The sequence below is a fragment of the Phacochoerus africanus genome, chromosome 1 (assembly GCF_016906955.1).
Source record: "Phacochoerus africanus isolate WHEZ1 chromosome 1, ROS_Pafr_v1, whole genome shotgun sequence".
Taxonomy (NCBI): Eukaryota; Metazoa; Chordata; class Mammalia; order Artiodactyla; family Suidae; genus Phacochoerus; species Phacochoerus africanus.
In genome coordinates, this window is record NC_062544.1 from 164,205,559 (window position 1) to 164,224,567 (window position 19,009).

At 44.0% G+C, this 19,009-nt stretch overlaps 1 protein-coding gene across 2 annotated transcripts in view; it reads right to left on the reverse strand.

The window, feature by feature from the left end:
* Nucleotides 1-694: 694 nt before the first annotated feature.
* The window catches only part of SLC9A9 (solute carrier family 9 member A9), a 557,820-nt gene continuing 539,505 nt past the window's right edge, over nt 695-19,009 (reverse strand). For both annotated transcript variants that reach the window (XM_047784062.1, XM_047784054.1), the window contains 2 exons: nt 3,099-3,204; nt 695-1,124 (listed from right to left, as the gene is read on the reverse strand). In XM_047784062.1, coding sequence (XP_047640018.1) covers nt 897-1,124; nt 3,099-3,204 — 334 coding nt within the window. In that variant the 3' untranslated portion in view covers nt 695-896. The remainder of the gene's footprint in view (nt 1,125-3,098; nt 3,205-19,009) is intronic.

A 19,009-nucleotide genomic window follows, 5' to 3' on the forward strand; every position in this document is an offset into this window, starting at 1 on the left:
GAGTTGGAATTGCAGGGCATATCTGCACTCCTGCCGTGTGGTGAGGAGCCTGTGCTATAGAATCTCATCGCCCAGCAGACGGAGGGACTTGCTACAGAGCCAGGAAAGGACTCGAATGCAAGTGAGGACAGGAAGGCTGAAACATGGTAATGGCACAAGAACCCCACTTTCCCCAAAAGGGGTCCTACCAAGGTGGAAATTGGCACCACATTTAGCACAGAGCACACCCAAGCTGCCATCAACTCCTTCAGTCGTTGGAAGCAGCAGCTTGAAAAGGATGAGGAAAACAGGGGGGCCCCCTTTGTGCGCCATGGGTTCTGTGAGGCCGTCAACAGTGGTATCAACAGCATTTGTCTGGGCAGATAGCCCTGGATCATTAAGAGCAAGTGGCAGCCTAGCTTCTAAAAATATAAAACATATCGCTTCCTGAATAACTGGGCATTCCCTCCAGCTTAGGAGCCACATGTTTAAGCTCAGAAACTCTTGGTCTTATTTTTAAACTCTCCCTAATGAAGGGAATAAAATCCCAAATCTGAGCGAAAGGCCTGGAGAGCTGCACACAGAAAAGAAACACCCTGCAGACATAGCACATCTGTTTCATCCTCCCAGCAGCTAGACTCCTGCCTCCCTCCCCTCTCCACCCCTCCCTCCCTACCCAGTTCGTTAATAAAAATGGTGCTGTCAGGAACGTCAGTTCAGTTGCATAATATAGAGGGCTGATAATACATTCTCGTTTCTGCAGGCACTAGAGGACACATGCGACAAGGTTTTGAATCTCTCCAATTAATGCTCTTAAGACATCTTCCAGCCTCTCCTCTCGGCTGCCTCCCAACTTGGCTTGTATTCCTCCATGAGCCTCGCCTTACCTGTGACTCCCTCTGCACTGTTCACGCCCATTAGTTCAGCTGGGATTGACCTGGAGTTTGCTCAAGCTTGAGTCCATAGCCTCCCAGGCCAAGGTCCCCCTCATAAATGTTTTCCTTGCTTGGAGTCTGGGGTGAAGCTTTCTGGTCCAGACCCAGCCTCGCTGGAGGACTGCAGGGTGAGGTGGCTTGCTCCTGGTAATTCATGGCCAGTTCATCCTGATTTACAATGCATTCAACATCATCCTCTTTGAGGTGATCCTGGATTTTGGAAAGAGAGGAAGAGGGTCACTTCCTGATAAAGGCAGAACACAAAAGCTGTCCTATAGTGTAAGAAAATTGGATGGGAGTTCCCACTGAGGCTCAGTGGAAACGAACCCAAATAGTATCCACGAGGATGCCTTGCTCAGTGGGTTAAGGATCCAGCATTGCCGTGAGCTGTGGTGTAGGTCACAGACGGGGCTCGGATCCCGAGTTGCTGTGGCTGTGGCATAGACCAGCAGCTGTAGTTCCTATTAGACTCCCAGCCTGGGAACTTCCATATGCCGTGGGTGTGGCCCTGAAAAAAAAGAAAAAAAAAGAAAAGAAAGAGGGGAAGAAAGAAAATAGGATGCTTGTTTTCATTTTCTTAATGGCCCTGTCTTGTCCTGGCTGAAGTTTCCACTAGGGCAGTTGTGACCTTTTCCATCTCTGAGGTCGTGGTGGAGCCTCTCCCTGAGTCAGCATTGAAGACTTATATCATCACACAGCCCCAGGGCTGTGTTGGGTAAGAGAACATGTGCTAACTGGGTGCCTCTGTGGGTTAAGGGAGTAAAAAGAAAATGCAATTTGGAGTTCCCTGGTGGCCTAGCTGTGAAGGATCCAGTGCTGTCATTGCTGTGGCTCGGGCCACTGCTGTGGCGTGGGTTTGATCTCTAACCTGGAAACCTCAGTATGTCATGGGCATAGCCAAATAAATAAATAAATACACAATGGATGTTTTGAATTGGTACTTAACCTGGGTGAGAGGAGTTAGGAGTTAGCAGAATCCTGTGACCTCAGAGTCCAGAATGATTCTCAGTGTTGATTGTGTAACACTGTTGTCTATCACAAAATTCTTTAAATGCGGTTTCTCTTATATTTTCTTTTTCTTTCTTGCTTTTTTGCTTTTTAGGGCCACACCCACAGCATATGGAGCTTCCCAGCCTAGGAGTCTAATTGGAGCTGTAGCTGCCGGCCTATACCACAGCCACAGCAACGCCAGATCCGAGCTGTGTCTGCGACCTACACCACAGCTATGGCAACGCCAGATCCTTAACCCACTGAGCAAGGTCAGGGATCGAACCTGCAACCTCATGGTTCCTAGTCGGATTCATTTCTGCTGTGCCACGATGGGAACTCCTCTCTTATATTTTCTTTGAAAAGCATGTCCTCACAGCATGTTTTCTTGGGATGAATGTCACAAGACTAAAAATGGTTTTGAAGTTCCCACAGTGAGTAATGGCAAAAACGAACTAGATCAAGCTGATAAAGTTTTCCTCAGAGAGGTCATCCCTTGAAGAAAAGAATTAAAAAAAAAAATTAAAATCTCTATTCTTCTTCTGTTGGCTTTGGGAAGACCACACAAAATTACCTGTAGCACGAGCCCTGGCTGGGCGAGCTCAGGTCAGCGGCCTCCAACGCTGGCCTGTACCAGAGCTCTACAGTGGGGCCTGAGATTTTGCATTTCTAACAAGTTTCCAAGTGACACTAAGGCTTTGAGACCCACTGTCTCAGGCTGTAGTGCCCTGAGAACACCTGACACCTGAGATGCCTCTTTCTCTGTTTAGACGAGGGATGGGTGGGCTGGACAACCTCCGGGGGTGCTCCAAACTCTGGGATTCTGCTCCTTTCCAATCCCTGACACTCTGATTTACTGGGAATGATTCTAATTGCTTCTCAGCATTTTTTATTCCACTCCCTTGAGCGATAAAGCACAGGCCTAATATTCAAAACCTCGGAATGCAGCAGTTTGTGAGCACACATTACTTCTTTCATATTTTCTAAATTCATTTAATGGTTAAAAAATTGGTCACCATAAAAAATTGTGTTTTTTAAAAGAAGAATGAGCCCACATCAGCAACAACCAAAAAGAGAGAGGCTTCTTGGCGCAGTGAATTTTAAAAACGCTTCCTCCTCAAGCTGGGAGGTAAGAGCCCCAAGGATCCCTGGCTCCTCAGTGTCCCCAAGCCTGTCCCTCTGGTGATGTTTACTCACCCCATAGGCCTGAGGACTGGTGAGCAGTCTGGAAATTGGGCCGCACCATTCAGGTAACGTTGTGGTCAGGGGGGGACCAGAGTGGGTTAAAATTGGTTTCAGATATCTGTGAGGCCTGTTAAGGAACACTTGCCAAAAGGAAGTTGGGATTTAGTTTCTCACACAGCACAAAGCTTTGCATGCAGGGAAGGAGACAGTTATTTGTACCTTTAAATCCCCTACTCTCTCATTTAGGAGGTAATTTGGCCTGCAAAAATTGCTATTTATAATCTTTGTTCCACACACTTTCCCGGCCCTCCTGATAGCCTTTAATCATGGAGAGGTGGCCCCTGGACCAGCCGACATCAGAGAGAGGGATAAATGTTCCCCTCCCCCCACCCATCCCCAACTCAGTGTCTCCTCTGCTTAGAGAACACATTCTTAAGAATTGTCTTCAACGGTAGCATAAAAGATTGTGTTTTCCTAAAACTGCACACACAGCTAAACCACCAGTAATTTTTACAAAGACGCATGAAGTATTTCATAAAATGTTCACTCATTCTAGAACAGGGTAGTGAACAGAGATTTTTTTTGCCAAAATACTTTAGTTTCACTATTCAACACAATCACTTCATACTTCATACATCAATGCATCTTTATACCAAATTATGTAAATAAGCTGGTACTAGGTTGATTCTATTGTCTAGCACCTGTCTCTCTCCTCCCTTCATCCCAAAGGGCTCTAACAAGTTAAAAGGAAAAAAACCTGTTCATCTAAAGCCATGTTTTCCTCCAATCTGTCAGTAATGAAATCCCTAGACGCTGCCTCAGGTTGCTTTATTTATTTATTTTTCCTCAAGAGAAAGGAGGGGCATTATTTCACCATTCCATCAGACACACCTTTTAAGCTTTATATTCTTTCCTCGGCTGGAGACTATTTCACCTCATCAACTTTCTGAAATGCTATAATAACTAGGGAATGGGGAAAAATGGAAAGCAGTTAACATTGGCTTGTGAACACGTGCACTCACCCCCAGGCACTTGAGACAAGAGGAGATGGTGGCCACAGCTCTACTGGAGCCCGCCCACAGTTGGACGCCAGAATCATCCCCGGATGCCCCAGGCATGCGGGACAGAGGGAGCATGCAGCACACAGGGGCCAGGAATCCAGTTGCCTCTGGCTTCAAATTATTCGCCACCATGGTGGGGACAAAGCAGGAGACGCTCACGAATATAGACTCGTTAGGACGTGAGGAGACCAACCGAAAAGACACTTAAGGGGGTCTGTAATTGCCACTGCGGATGGAAAATGTGACGCTTCCTTTCAGATGCGCAGCCGTTGTGCTCAGTGAAGGATCGGAAAGATACTAAAGTTCAGAGCCTGGCATTCCCTGTGACATCTTGTAAGTCTATTGGCAATTCTGGAAAGCCCTTGATGGTCTTCCATTCATTTTTATTACAGAGTGCTATTCCCTTCATTTTACGGGTGAAGGAATTGAGGCCTAGAGATGTGATGATTTAAAATAATCCAGAGGTTCCCTTTGCTACCTGAATCTACAGACACCATCCCTAGCAGGCGGTAATTTATCAAGGGAGGAATTATATGTGTGACCAGCTGTTTCTTCAGGGAGAAAGCTTGCAGCCTGCACCCCTGCTGGTGAGCTATGGACACTTTCGGGAAAGGGCGTGTAGTCTTCGTAGGGTTTACAGTGCATACAGATCAGGGAAAATTTTTTTTTTAGGAAGATGAGGTGGACAAGATATAGGTACAACTGGAATGTAAGTCAAAGAAAATCCAGCCAATTTTATTTGCAGATGGAAAAGTGATGGCAAGTGAGCAACACTTTTAGCAGTGTTGTATAAATAAAAATTAAGAAGTTTGTCAAATCTCTAGGAGTTTGAGAGGCCTGGACAGCCTTTACTGGTTCAGGTTCTCAATATATGAAAAACCGAAATGCCAAAACCATGTTACCACAGGAAAAATCCCAAATTAAAATTGTGTGATGAAGATTTTCTTCTTTTCATCTTGATGATGTATGTCTTTTATGGGTCATGTTATCAGACCTGATGCTTAATGATTTAATTTGTAGCTTTCTGTGAATGTGAGGCTTGGACCAAACAGGCTGCCATTTGGACAGACTCTGGGACTTTTTGACCCAAAGGACTTGGGTACAACTGCCAGCTCTGCCACTTCACTGACCCTATGACCTGTGGCCTAGCGATTGACCTCTGTGAACCTCAAGTACTGCTGTGGATATTAATTGAAATAACATGGAAGAGTGGTGTTCAACTCTCATGGGCCATTCAAATGCTATTTTATTACAAATTTTCTTTTTTATCTTTTTATTTCTTTTTATGGCCACATCTGCAGCATATGGAGGTTCCCAGGCTAGGGGTCCAGTGGGAGCTACAGCTGCCAGCCTACACCACAGCCACAGCAATGCCAGATCCAAGTCACATCTGAGAACTACACCACAGCTCATGGCAACACTGGATCCCCAACCCACTGAGCAAAGCCAGGGATCAAACTTGAGTCCTCAATGATACTAGCTGGCTTCGTTACTGCTGAGCCATGATGGGAACTCCTAAAATTTTATTTCTAACCAATACTTTCTGGAGAAACTGGTGTATCAATCATTGTTCAAATAACAATGGGGACATGATATGAGGGTAGACTAAAGAATGGCATTCCTGGCATTTGGTGTGACACTGGAACTCACAGGCTAGCTAGTGGTTAGAAAATTTAAGCTGTTCCTACTCCACAAGTAGCCATTTGGGTTAAGTGTTGTTGTATGGGGGAACCAGTGTCAGCTGGTAGGTGAGAGATGGGGAGAATTTGTTGACTTAGGATGCTTCTAGGAAATTCATGATGTTATTCTGGCTGTTCTGGTAGCTTGGTCGCTGTAAGTCAAAGGCATGACACACATGTATGGCAGTGAGTGGAATGTGTAAGCCCCATTCACAGACACAGCAGAGTGAAGCGGGGTTTACGTTCTCCAAAGGCTTGGTTTGTCTGCTGCTTGCCATATATTATGAGCTCAGCGGATGTTTGTTGAATTTAGGACCCAGGAGAATGTTCAGCAGTGCTACAGGTAATGGAGATCGTTTCTGGGTAACTGAGCCAAGAGAAGAATGAAGGGGGCAGAGTATAGCCAACAATGTGGTTTTCTGGAGGATAAGGTCAAGTTGAAGATGGACCTCTTGGGCCTCAGTTACTAGACAAAGGAGACCACATAGTAACGGCATAAAATAAAGTGGTTAAAAAGCAACCTTGATGTTTCACTCACTGACTGGTTCATTTGTTCTTCCATACACTCACATGCTTTTGTCTTATGTGCTAAGTTAGTGAGATATCTACACAGAGAAATGAACTACTGCATTGTAGAATGGAAAGCTCCCTTGTCCCCAGAGAGTGATTTCTTTAAGGGCAGGAAGGTCCCTTTCACATGGATGTGGTGCTCAGCACATTTTAAATGTTCAAGAAATAGTTGTTGTTTTTTTTTTTTTTTTGTCATTTTAGGGCTGTACCTGTGGCACATGGAGGTTTCCAGCCTAGGGGTCAAATTGGAGCTGTAGCCGCCAGCCTACTCCACAGCCACAGCAATGAGGGATCGGAGCTGATTCTGTGACCTACACCACAGGTTATGGCAATGCCGGATCCCCAACCCACTGAGCAAGGCCAGGGATTGAACCCATGTCCTCATGGAAGCTAGGCAGATCTGTTTTCGCTGAGCCATGACGGGAACTCCCAAGAAAGAGTTGTTGTGAATTAATGACAGCAACAGGCTCAGAGAGAGTAAAAGAATTGCTCAATGGAGCCCAGCCACCTAGTCATTGGTAGAGGTGGGCTGGAGACCCCAGACAATTCCACCACATGGGCATCTTCCTTCTGTGACAGAAACTCTGAGTAACAGGTCTCATCTGAATGGCTCACTGATTTGGAATTGAGGAATAAGTGACTTTCGGCATTCTTCATTGCTGAGCAGTGTCTAGAAGGTGGCTGGATCTCCAGGGTTACCTAAATTATTAAAAAGTAAGAAAACTCCTTTGATCTACAAAAAACCCCAACTGCCGATTTTGCAAAATGCACTATTTTTCTTGTCAGGTTCTAGTATATGTTTGGAAAGAGAGAGAGAGATTCCTCCTTGGGTATTTTTGATACAGCTAGTTTTGCTTCTCTAATAAGCTAGAAATGCATTGAGATGAAATGTTAAGCTGTGGGGGAAAAAAAACAATGACTTTTCTCATCTTTAAAGGGCATAAGTTTGGGAATAGCAGTTTGGTTCAAGAGATGTAAGTAAAAACTGGAACCCTACCCAGAATTTAACATGCGTGAAATAGGAAAGACAATTAGCTGGGGCCAAAGGATAAAATGCATCTTCCATCAGCAGGTCCAGAGCTAAATTTAGTGCTTAACTCAACTAACATCCCAAATACGTGGTAATGTTGATTTCTTAAATCCTCAGACTTTGTCTATTCTCAGCTGCCAAAACCAACGGGTGCACAGCTTGCTCATGCCTGTGCCTTGTGTAACACGGTCCTGCATAGATTTGTGGGAGGCAAAAACCCCAAGCAAAGATCTAGCTCCACAAAAAACATCTGCCGCTTCGAAGGAGGTAAGCCCTACTGCCCCTACTGTGGACTGAATGTTCATGTCCTCCTCAAATTCATATGTTGAAGCCCTGAGCCTCAGTGTGATAGTATTTGGAGATGGGGTTTTTGGGAGGTACTTAGGGTTAGACAAGGTTGTGAGGGCAGGGCCTTCATGAAGGGATTAGTGTCCTTAAAAGAAGGGATGCCAGAGAGTTTGCTTGCTCTCTCTCCACATGTCCATAAAGAAGGGGTCACGTGAGCACACAGCGAGATGGGGACTGTCTACAAGCCCGGAAGAACCTTCTCACCAGAACCTGACTGTGCTGGCTCCCTGACCTCAGACTTCCAGGCCCTAGAACTGTGAGAAAATAAGTTTCTGGTTTTTTTTTTTCTTCTTCTTCTTTTTATGGCCACACCTGCGGCACATGGAAATTTTCAGGATGAGGGTGGAATCAGAGCTGCAGCTGCCAGGATCTGAGCTGCATCTGTGAACTACATCGGAGCTTGCAGCAACACTGGATCCTTAACCCACTGAGTGAGGCCAGAGATAGAACCTACATCCTCATGGACACTATGTTGGGTTCTTAACCCAGTGAACCACAACGGGAACTCCCAGTTTCTGCTGTTTAAGCCACCAGTCTAGTATTTTGTTATGGCGGCCTGAGCAGACTATCTTTAAGTCCCTGACTGCAGAACCCTGAAGGGCTATGCTCTATCTTGGCTTTCTCTAAGCTGGCCTCATCATGAAGATCCTCTTGAAGATACTGATTTGGCAGGTCTGGGAAGTGGCCTGGGACTTAATACAGAGGCTCTGTATTCTACATGCTCCAGGTGACTGATGATCAGGCAAGTATGGCACACAGTGGTCTCTCCCCAGAGTACTGCCCTCCATATGAGATTCAAATCCGAAATAGGAAGAAAAGCCATCATTTTCAGGGTGAAGATAGGTAAGCTCATTTTGTCCAGAACCCAGACCTGTCTAGTGCCAATTGTTTCTAGGGATGGCTCAGCAGCTTGGTTCAACAAGATACAGCCTTGATGATGTTATGCCCAGGAGTGGATTGATGCAGAATCTCCTCTTGGCTTGTGTAGGAAGACTGTGCCTATTGGAAGAATTTGCCCATGTTTGTGTATATAGGCTTGATAAGTAGTTTTGTTACCAGGATAAAGTACTTCTTAATTCAGAGGTGTGTAGAGAAGGGAAGCACATTTATCTTTTAGGAATACACCCTGCATCCTTTTATGTATAAAACATTTCTATATGTCTTATTGAATGGAACTAGAGACTCTCATATTGAGTGAAGTAAGTCAGAAAGAGAAAGACAAATACCATAGGATATCACTTATATCTGGAATCTAATATATGTCTTATTTTTTCTTTACAATTGTAGGCGGGTATTATAGTCCCATTTTACAGATCATGAAATGTGTTCTCGGATGGCTTTTCAATTCTATTTTGATCTATTCTTACCTCCCTTTCCAGAGTGCATTTAGTCCAGGGTTAACTTGCCACCAGAGATAGTCAGGGATCAATGGCAGGTGGGCGGGGAGGGATAAGTGCATCCTGGAATGGGAGCTGAACTTGCCCTACAAGTCCATGTGTTACTGCAGGAAACCCGGTCTCACTCATCACTGACTTGCCGAGTCCCCACAGTTATTCACACAGCATCCAAGAACATAGAATACCCCCAGATTGGACATACCCCATCCCTCTTTGATTCCAATATACAAATCATACCCTTTGTGCCTTGTCTCACAGGAAATGGGGGCTAACAAATTGAATGTGTTCTCCCTCTTTCCTTTGGATGATGTTGGATTTTATAATTGGATACTTACTGTCTTGTTATCTGGTGTAAGTATGCCATGAACTACTCTGCTGAGCCTTTTGGGGTTCAGGTTGGAGGAGGTTTTAAAGGTCTAACCAAAAGCCCTCTTCTTTTTTCTTCTTTTTTCTTTTTTGCAAGTTCCTGGGCCAGGGATTGAATCCAAGCCGCAGCTATGACCTATGCCACAGCTGTGCCAGTGCTGGATCCTTAACTTGCTGTGCCACATCGGGAACTCCCTAAAGCCCTCTAATTTAAGCTGTTTCATCACTGTTCTCTCCAGCTCGAGGGAGGACTTACAGTTGTGCACTGTACACTTGCAGTGGGATCTCATCTTCACAGTGGCCCTTCTATTTCAAGAACAAGCTGTTAAGATGGCCCCTTCTCCTAAGCTATCCATGAAGTTCTGGTTTACAAACAAGAGAAAGGCAGAAAACTGTCACATACACAGGTGAACATGTGTTCTTTTGGTTGACAATCCTAACCTTTACCACTTTATGGGAAATTGCACTAGACAACTGCTGGGACAGAAAGGAAGCAGCAAATGCCAGAATAAACACCCTGATGGGCGAGCAGAACTACTCAGAATAAGCCAGCAAGGAGGAATTCCCATTGTGGCTCAGTGGTAACACTGAGCAACCCCCTTCAGGCTGGTCTCTGAGTTTAGCCACTCACACATCTTTTGGAGAATGGCTCTCTCTTCAAGGCCACGCTAGTGTATCCCTTCCTCCCAAGAGCTTCCTCAGACCTGCCATGGTGAACTGCTTCAGCTCTGTGGTGGTTCCAGAGCACAGCATACATACCGGTCTGGGAGCATTTATCACAATGTCTTGAAGTTAATTGTTTACATCTCCACCATCCTCATTTATTTATTATTATTATTTTTTTGTCTTTGTAGGGCCACACCTGCGGCATATGGAAGTTCCTAGGCTAGGGGTTGAATCAGAGCTGTAGCCGGGGGCCTATGCTACAGTTATAGCAATGCCAGATCCGAGCCGCATCTGCAACCTATACCCCAGCTCCTGCGAACGCCAGTTCCTTAACCCACTGAGTGAGGCCAGGGATCAAACCACGTCCTCATGGATACTAGTCAGGTTTGTTACCACTGAGCCACAATGGGAATTCCTCCACCATCTTATTTAAACTCTAACTCCTTAAGAGCAAGAAATGTATAATAAAACTTTTTATTGCAAAATTAGAAAGCGATACGTCAAAACTTACAAATTCCATGTCTATCTGAACAGATCAGTACAAGGTAAGGAAACTTTCCAGGTTCCAGGAAACAGAACAGTTGGCCACCCTTGAAGCTCTTTCCAGATATCTCATCCTAATCAAAACTTCTCCCTCTCCCTAGAAGTAACTACTACCCTGATTTTTTTTTTTTGGCTTTTTAGGGCCACACCTATGGCATATGGAAGTTCCCAGGCTAGGGGTCCAATCAGAGTTACAGATGCTGGCCTACGCCACAGCCACAACAATGCTGGATCCTTAATCCACTGAGCAAGGTCAGGGATCAAACCTGCAACCTCATGGTTCCTAGTCAGATTCATTTCCGCTGCACCACGACGGGAACTTCTATCCTGATTTTTATACTAATCACTTCCTTGAGTTTTTAATTACAGTTGTATCACTCAAGTGGGCATTCTGGCACACTACAGTTTAGTCTTGCCTATTTAAAAAACTGTGTTATGTCTTTTAATTTATAGATTCCTTCTCCATCCTTTTCTTCACAGTTTGTCTGCTAAAGAACCTGGGCCATTTGACCTGTGGAGTTTTCCATGGTATAAATTGTTTATTACAAATTCATGTACAGCGTAGTTTGTTCCTCTGTTCTTCGTATTTCCTGCAAATTGCCAGCTGGATCTAGAAACTGGACAATATTCAGGCTCTGTTCTATCCCTTCAGCAAGGCTAAAGAAGCCACATGATATCTGGTTGTCTCTCTTTGTGTGTTTTAGTGGCAGTGATGTGTAGTACCAGTAGCTATTTGCTCAGTGGGGTGTGCAAATGGTGAAACTCTAATTTTATCTTATTATTTTATTAGGTAGAATACTTTTAGAAAGAGACACTTTTCATTTGTTCTTTTGGGATATTCAGTGGAACAGTCAATGTAGAAAAGGTAAGATAAATGTTTGAATTATTCCCTCTATTTACTAGTTTTCCAGATAATGATTGGTTATGACCCTCTGAAAATAACTGATTCTTTGTTTAAATATCACTATAAAGTAATGAATTTAAATGAATTTTATTGCAACTGTTAGGACTGTTGAAGCTCAAACTGACCCATCTTTGGTCAGTGGGAGTCTTCAAACTGGCTTCTGCATCCTATTGACATGATGCCAGTATCTCCAATAGCTTCCTTGTCATCTGTGTAAGTTGTCATAGGTTCATCTCATACAATTCCTGTTTCAGACCTCAACTGACCACTATTTCTCCAAAATTCTCTGAGTTCTTTTAGTGAAAAATGATATTTTAACAGCACAATCTGGGCACTGAGGGTTGCATGTACAGTGGGGATGCTGTTAAATGTTTGTTGACTTTATTAAATACAGGCAGATTTGTATTTCCCAGTTTCCATGGTGCCAATGCTCCCATTATGGCTGATTCCAGTACACCAACATAAAGTCATTAATGTGGAGCTGGGACCAGAGATGTAGAACCTGTTCTAACCAGCTGTTGCAAACCAGCTTCACCAATACATTGGTTATATATCTCATGAGTTCCTATGGAGCCTTCCAACTCAAGTTCAAGAATTTCCAGTTCTCAAGGACTTAGGGAATGACAGAATTAGAATATTCCCTAATTACTCATTTGTTTCATCCAACAGCATTGCACTTACAGTCGTGTCATAATAATACTGATACTACCACCGTAATAATTACATAATACATTAAAATTTTTGCTTATATTTTCTCTATTCTAACTTAGTAAAAAAAGAAAATCTGCAGGACAGCTATATGTAGTTGTGCTATATTTACATTGTCAGAACATAAGAACATTACATTCTCTATTCTCGGCCCTCATTCTGTACTTTCGGCTCTACAGGTATTTCATGCTCACCTTCATATCCTTATGTCAATGTCTTTCTAGTCATTTTGATTGTCTGAAGCTTGTTCTTTAGTAAATTCCTCAGGAAGGACACATGGGAACATTCTCTGAGTTCTTGAATATTGGTAAGAGTTTGTGCCCTTTATATACTGAAAGGGTTTTTTTTCTAGAAATAAAATTGTTGGCTATACTTTGATTACTTAAATATGTTTGTATCCTCTTTTGACCTAAGAAGTTTCTCCTGAAAAGTCTAGTGAAAATATAATTTTCTTTCTCTTATGAGTCATGTTTTTTTTTTTCTCTAGATTCCCAAAGGACTTCTTTAAAGTTCATTGATTTCACTAATTTTTTTTCTGATGTTGTTTTTTTCTAGTTGATAGTCTCAGGTACCCAGTGTGCTTTTTCAATGCGTAGTTCCAAATGTGTTAAATGTGCTATATTTTGGGAAAGTTCTCTTGAATTAGGACTTGTTCTGTTTCCCTGCTTTGCTTTTCTTTTTCAGGGATTCCTATTTTGTGGATGTTCCATCTTTTTTTTTTTTTGTCTTTTGTTGTTGTTGTTGTTGTTGTTGCTATTTCTTGGGCTGCTCCCGCGGCATATGGAGGTTCCCAGGCTAGGGGTTGAATCGGAGCTGTAGCCACCGGCCTACGCCAGAGCCACAGCAACGCGGGATCCGAGCCGCGTCTGCAACCTACACCACAGCTCACGGCAACGCCGGATCCTTAACCCACTGAGCAAGGGCAGGGACCGAACCCACAACCTCATGGTTCCTAGTCGGATTCGTTAACCACTGCGCCACGACGGGAACTCCCCATCTTCTTTATCTTCAATATTTGTCACTTTCTCTTGACTCTTTTAAATATTTTTCATTTGTTTTTAACTTAAAAAGCTTTTCTTTCTTTTCACCTGCTATTCCTCTTAAGCTGTTATCCATGCGTTTATTTGATTTTGTTGTCCTTCTGAATTACTGTTCATTTCTGAAATGAATTTTTTTAAATATTAAATTATCTCCAGAGTTTTTTTCTGATTCTGATTTATTTTGTTGTTCCATGTCTTGGATCATTTTCTTACTGTCTTTTAACTTGCTTTTAATATAGTTTGTTATAGTTTCAATCTATTTATGGGCATATTTTTTTCTGGCATATTTTCACTGTAGAGAATATCATCCACTCCTTAGCCTCTTTTTTCCCTTATAATAACTCTGTATGGGTGTTGACTTCTTTTCTGCTGTTTATTTTTATGTGAAGTTAGTTTTCCTGAACTTATAGAATGAGGCGGGGCTCACAGTTTTCCCCCTTCTGCTGTTTTTGTAGAGGGGTAAACATGGTGGCTGTGTTCTCAGCTCTCCTGCCCTGTTTCCCCTCCCCCTCCCCCCAGCTGATCCCGGGCCTTGGTTTCCTTTCATCACTATCATCTCTCTGCAGTTCAATTTTGATTCCACTCCAAGGCAGTTTCTCCTGAGTGCAAGGCCCTGACCCCAAAGGGAATCCTAGTGGATCCATCTGGAGAGCTCTCAGGGGTCTCAACTGCTCCGGCCTCTTCAGTCCCTATTCCTGGGACGTTCACTTGTCCTCTTAGAGAAAGCTACACCTGCCTCCTTATCCCAACACCAGTTTTAGGGACGTTTATCAGAGTGGCCCAACTTCACTTTCCAGGAAATGCTATTGGCCACTGAGGAGTTCTCATTTCAAGCCTGTCAGATGCTCCCCTCTTGCTTCTTTTTCCCTCTTGGATGGACACTTGTGCTATTGGTGGCTTGTTTCTACTCACTTGTAATTTAGAGTTTGTGGAAGAACTTGCTCCTAGTTTTGTTATAAAGGTGTTCATGGATTTTGGGTTTGTTATCTTATTGTTCCACCTACTGATATGTAGAAATTTGGAGAGATTGAAAGACTGTGTTGAAGCCACTGCTATCTTGCCAGAATCCTCTATAAACTCTATTTTATTTGATCTTCTATCACTGGTGATTAGTATCTAGCACATTACTAATCAATGAGGATGTGGTTTGGTTAGATTTATAAATTGTACTCTGTCTGAATTGCCTGAGCTAACTAGGAACTGCCCATAATTCACCCAGTGTAGCTTAGATTTATCAAAATGGACTTCCTATTGCACAGCCAGGCCTCTTTGGTCAGATGGTTCTTAACCTTCCCTGACCTGGGACCGGCATCTCTGAAAAAATGCCCATGTGCTCGTCATTGGCAGGCAATTTCATATGACGTTTCAGAGAGTCCCCAGATGCTTTGACTCATATCTGTGCTCCCTTAGAGGTCCTGAGCTAGGAAACTCTGGTCAGGGTTCTGAGCTAGGAAACTCTGGTCAGGAATGATTAAGTATTAAGAACGACGGCAAACTAAAGGCCGATAAAATGGTGTGCTTGCTACCCTACTGGTACTGGGAGTTGGCTCTATCAGTGATATCTGTAGGATCTACCTATCAAATGTTAAGATAATTCTACCAGGCTCCTTGGTTCCAGAGAGACAATCTAGGGGCAGAAAAAAGGCGGTGGAGTTTGTCAGAAAGGTTAAAGGAAAGAGGTCAGGTGTAGGATACCAAAGTAGCCAGCATAAGTAGGGCAAGTGAACACAAGATAAACAGGGGGAAATACTGGGATCATGAGGCTGAAGGAAACCTGAGAGTTCATCTGATCCACTGCCTTGGGTCTAAATACAAAAGAAAGTCTAAACCTGGGGTTTCTCCAAGTGTGGTCGCCTGCTCATTCGCATCAAAATTGCTTTTGCTTCTTAAGATGTAGATTTCTGGGCCCTTGCCCCTGTACCCCTTGGGTGAAGGCCTAGCAGCCTACATATTAACAGTCCCCTGAAAACCACTGGTCTAAATGATGCACAGCAGGATGGCATCTTATCTCCAGAAGGACTCTGGATGTGGAGGCGCCCCATCTAGGAGCTGCACAGTGGAATAATAGCAGTAATAACAGTGATGCGCGATAATGCTACTTTTACTCTTACTACTGTTGCTTCTCCTCCCACTATTGTGTCCTTAAATTTTTTCTCTTTGGGCACAGGATGGGATCACTACATTTCCAGGAATCTTTGCTGCCCATCAGATGCAGTGAAATCCATTCTCTCCACGTGGAAGTTTTCATTTGGCTAATTGTTTGGAGAGAAAACAGTTCTGGGGGAAAAGGCTGCTGTTGCTCATGTGGAGTGGGTCCTGGCCTTTTGTGGGCTTCTGGTGCTTAGGGAAGTGCTGTCCAGACCCAGATCCTCTGTTGGAGGCTGGTGATCATGACAAGAAGTCTTTATGGGTCAACCCCCTTGCGGCGGGTTGGAGAATTGGATTCTGAGAGGTAACTCTGCTCCAGCGTTCCAAGTCTCCACTCTGGTTTGGAGGGAAATTTTAACGTGATTTCTTCCTCTGGCACCCATTGGATGTGGTCTTGTGGGTACTGGCACCTCAGGGTTACCCCAGGTTACACCAAAGAGGGAGGTGGCCAGGCCTTCCCAAGCCCTCTCTGGTTCACCCAGTGCCCCGTGGGGCTGGCCTCTTCCCTTGACATCCAGAGCAGAATGTGTGCCTCGGGGGCACTGGTCCCCATGTGTACATAGGCAGGCACCCTGCAGAGATGCATAATTGTACACATCTTCCACCTTTGGGGAAAAAGGAACAGGCACCTCTGCACTGGCATCTTCAGTGTGGACTCCATGGGGAAGGATCCTCGGAGCACAAAGATAAAGAGGAAACTACTTTCAGTGCTTTCATGGGGAAGAAGACAGCAGACACCAAACACAGATGGCTGAGGTTCTGGCTCTGTGACTGCTTCTCAATTTGGGCAAAAGTCTCCAATTCTTTGTGCCTCTAGTTGCTCATTACTAAGACTCAGGATGCTATGTTATATCTGGTTAGGCAATGATTTAGAGACGGCAATTACCTGGTATCTTTGTTTCCCAGGGCTGCCTAACAAAGTACCATAAACTGGGTGGCTACAAATAATGGAAATGTACTGTCTCCCAGGTCTGGAGGCCAGGAACCTGAGATCGTGGTACTGGCAGGATCAGCTCCTTCTGAGGGCTCTGAGGGTCAAGTGGCCCCGTGCCTCTCTCCAAGCTCCTGGTTACGGTTGGAACTCCTTGGGATTCCTTGGCTTATAGGCACATCACTCTATTCCACCTCCATCTTCCCAAGCTTCCAGAGTTCTCCTTGAGTCTTGACATGACTGGTTTCTTATGAGCAAACAAGTGATATTGAATTATGGACCTAACCTATTCCAGTATAACTTAATCTTACTTTAAATCATTACATCTAGGAGTTCCCTCATGGCCCAGTGGGTTAAGGGGTGAAGGATCCAGAGTTGTCAACCCTGTGGCTCTGGTTACAGCTGTGGCTTGAGTTTGATCCCTGGCCTGGGACTTCTGCATGCTGTCTGGGGGGAGGCCAAAAAAAATTACAACTGTAATAAACCTATTTCCAAATATGGTTATATTGTATGGTAGGACTTCAATATATCTTTTTTAGGGGGAAATAATTCAGCCCATTACTTTCTGCTACTTCTGAATAATTCCAAGTCTTTGGCTTGTTTATTTACTTATTTATTGGGTAGTAGTTAAAAAGATAGACAGACTGGGTTTGAATCACATCTCTGCTACTTATTATCTGTGAATAAGCAAATTTCCTAAGTTCTTTTGAGCCTCATTTTCATTATCCATAAAATGGAAATCGGTTACAATAAGGGACCTCATAGGGAGAGGTTTAAGTGAGTTAAAAATCAATGCATTTTTTAGCACAGATCTGGGCACCTAGTAAGCACTCAACTAACATTTGTTAATAATATTATTATTATTTCACTGTGTCTTTTGAGGAGCTATAAGTATTAGAAATACATTTCAAATATCCCCCAGTCATTACTCATGCAACACCCCCTCATATGCCCTGCAGAGTTCCTAATATTTCTTCTGCTGGAGCCGGGAGAAAGATTTTTGCAAAGTTCCTCTCAGAAGATTCTTTTCTATTCTTGGAGCCATGCCCCACGCAGGGTGCTGGGAGCCTTGCTCACTGTTTCACGTCAGCAGTTCTGCCCTGGGGCACTTACTCTATGAGGCTCCTGGCACAGGAATGACACTCTCCAGAGGAATGAGCCACCACTTGGAGGGGGGATGTTTTCAGGTTGTGCATCAGGCTTTTAAGTTCACCTTAGAGCAGCCCTATCTCATCATCTGGGCTCTGGTTGTCCTTGAGGCCAATCCAGCTTTCCTATACTCTGAAGACTCTGCCTCTTCCTGGCCATTTAGTCAACTCCTTAGTAGAATGCATACCCTGTGGCTCTTAGAGGAAGACAAATCTCTCTCTTTTTGTCTCTCTCTCTCCTTCTGTCTCTCTCTCTCTCACACACACACACACCAGCAACACTAACTGTCGTAACCCACTGAGTTTTTTATGTGTGTGGGAGACAGGATATGTGACACTGGGTTATTTTGAGCTGTGGAATGAAGCCCCTTAAGCAGACATTAGAAACTCTTTTTCCTTTTTTATTTTTTTAAAAATTTTTATTCTTTTTGCCTTTTCTAGGGCCTCTTCCAAGGCATATGGAGGTTCCCAGGCCAGGGGTCCAATCGGAGCTGTAGTCTCTGGCCTACGAGGCCACAGCCACAGCAACGCCAGATCTAAGCCATGTCTACGACCTACACCACAGCTCACAGCAATGCCGGATCCCCAACCCACTGAGCAAGGCCAGGGATCAAACCCACAACCTCATGGTTCCTAATCAGATTCGTTAACCACTGAGCCACGATGGGAACTCCCCCTCTTTTTTCTTTGACTGAGAGGACACAAGAGGAGAGCCCTTTGGTGTAACAGGGTCGCGTGTCATAAATAATCTCTTTCTACTCTTCAGGCACATTTTTCTTTCGGAGGCAGTCACTTTCAAACTTCTTTTTTCATCTCTCACCCCTACCTGGAAATATATTTTACAATTGCTACTCAGTATATGTCCTAGCATCTGCTCAGTCACAAAACTAAAAATACTTCTGTGATGCACTTGGATCTGTTCCTATTGCTATTTTTAATCTTAATCCTATTCTCCATGCTATCCCATCCTATCCTATCCTGTTCTGTCTTCTATACACTTATCCTAGGTGTTGCTAGGATACCCAAATATCCAGGTTTCTTCCTCTCTCAGGTACATCAGCATTTTTGAAGAAGGTGCATTCACTTCTTTGAAGTAGGTGGGACTCTATCACTAATTCTGGCCCATGAGCTATGGTCATAGTGACTAGTATCACTTCTTCACTGAAACACAGGAAACCAGAAACCCTCCAGTGGACACCTTCTCTGCTACAGTGACTGATGGAGGCCTCAGGTTGAGATGTTGGAGCCTCGGATCAAAGATGCTGCATCACTGAATTGCCACATGGAGGACCATTGCCCTAGAGGGTCATTACATCCTTAGCAGCCTAAGTGAGAGAGAAATGAAAGTGTGTGAGGGGCCATTGAGATGTGGGAAGTGACTGTT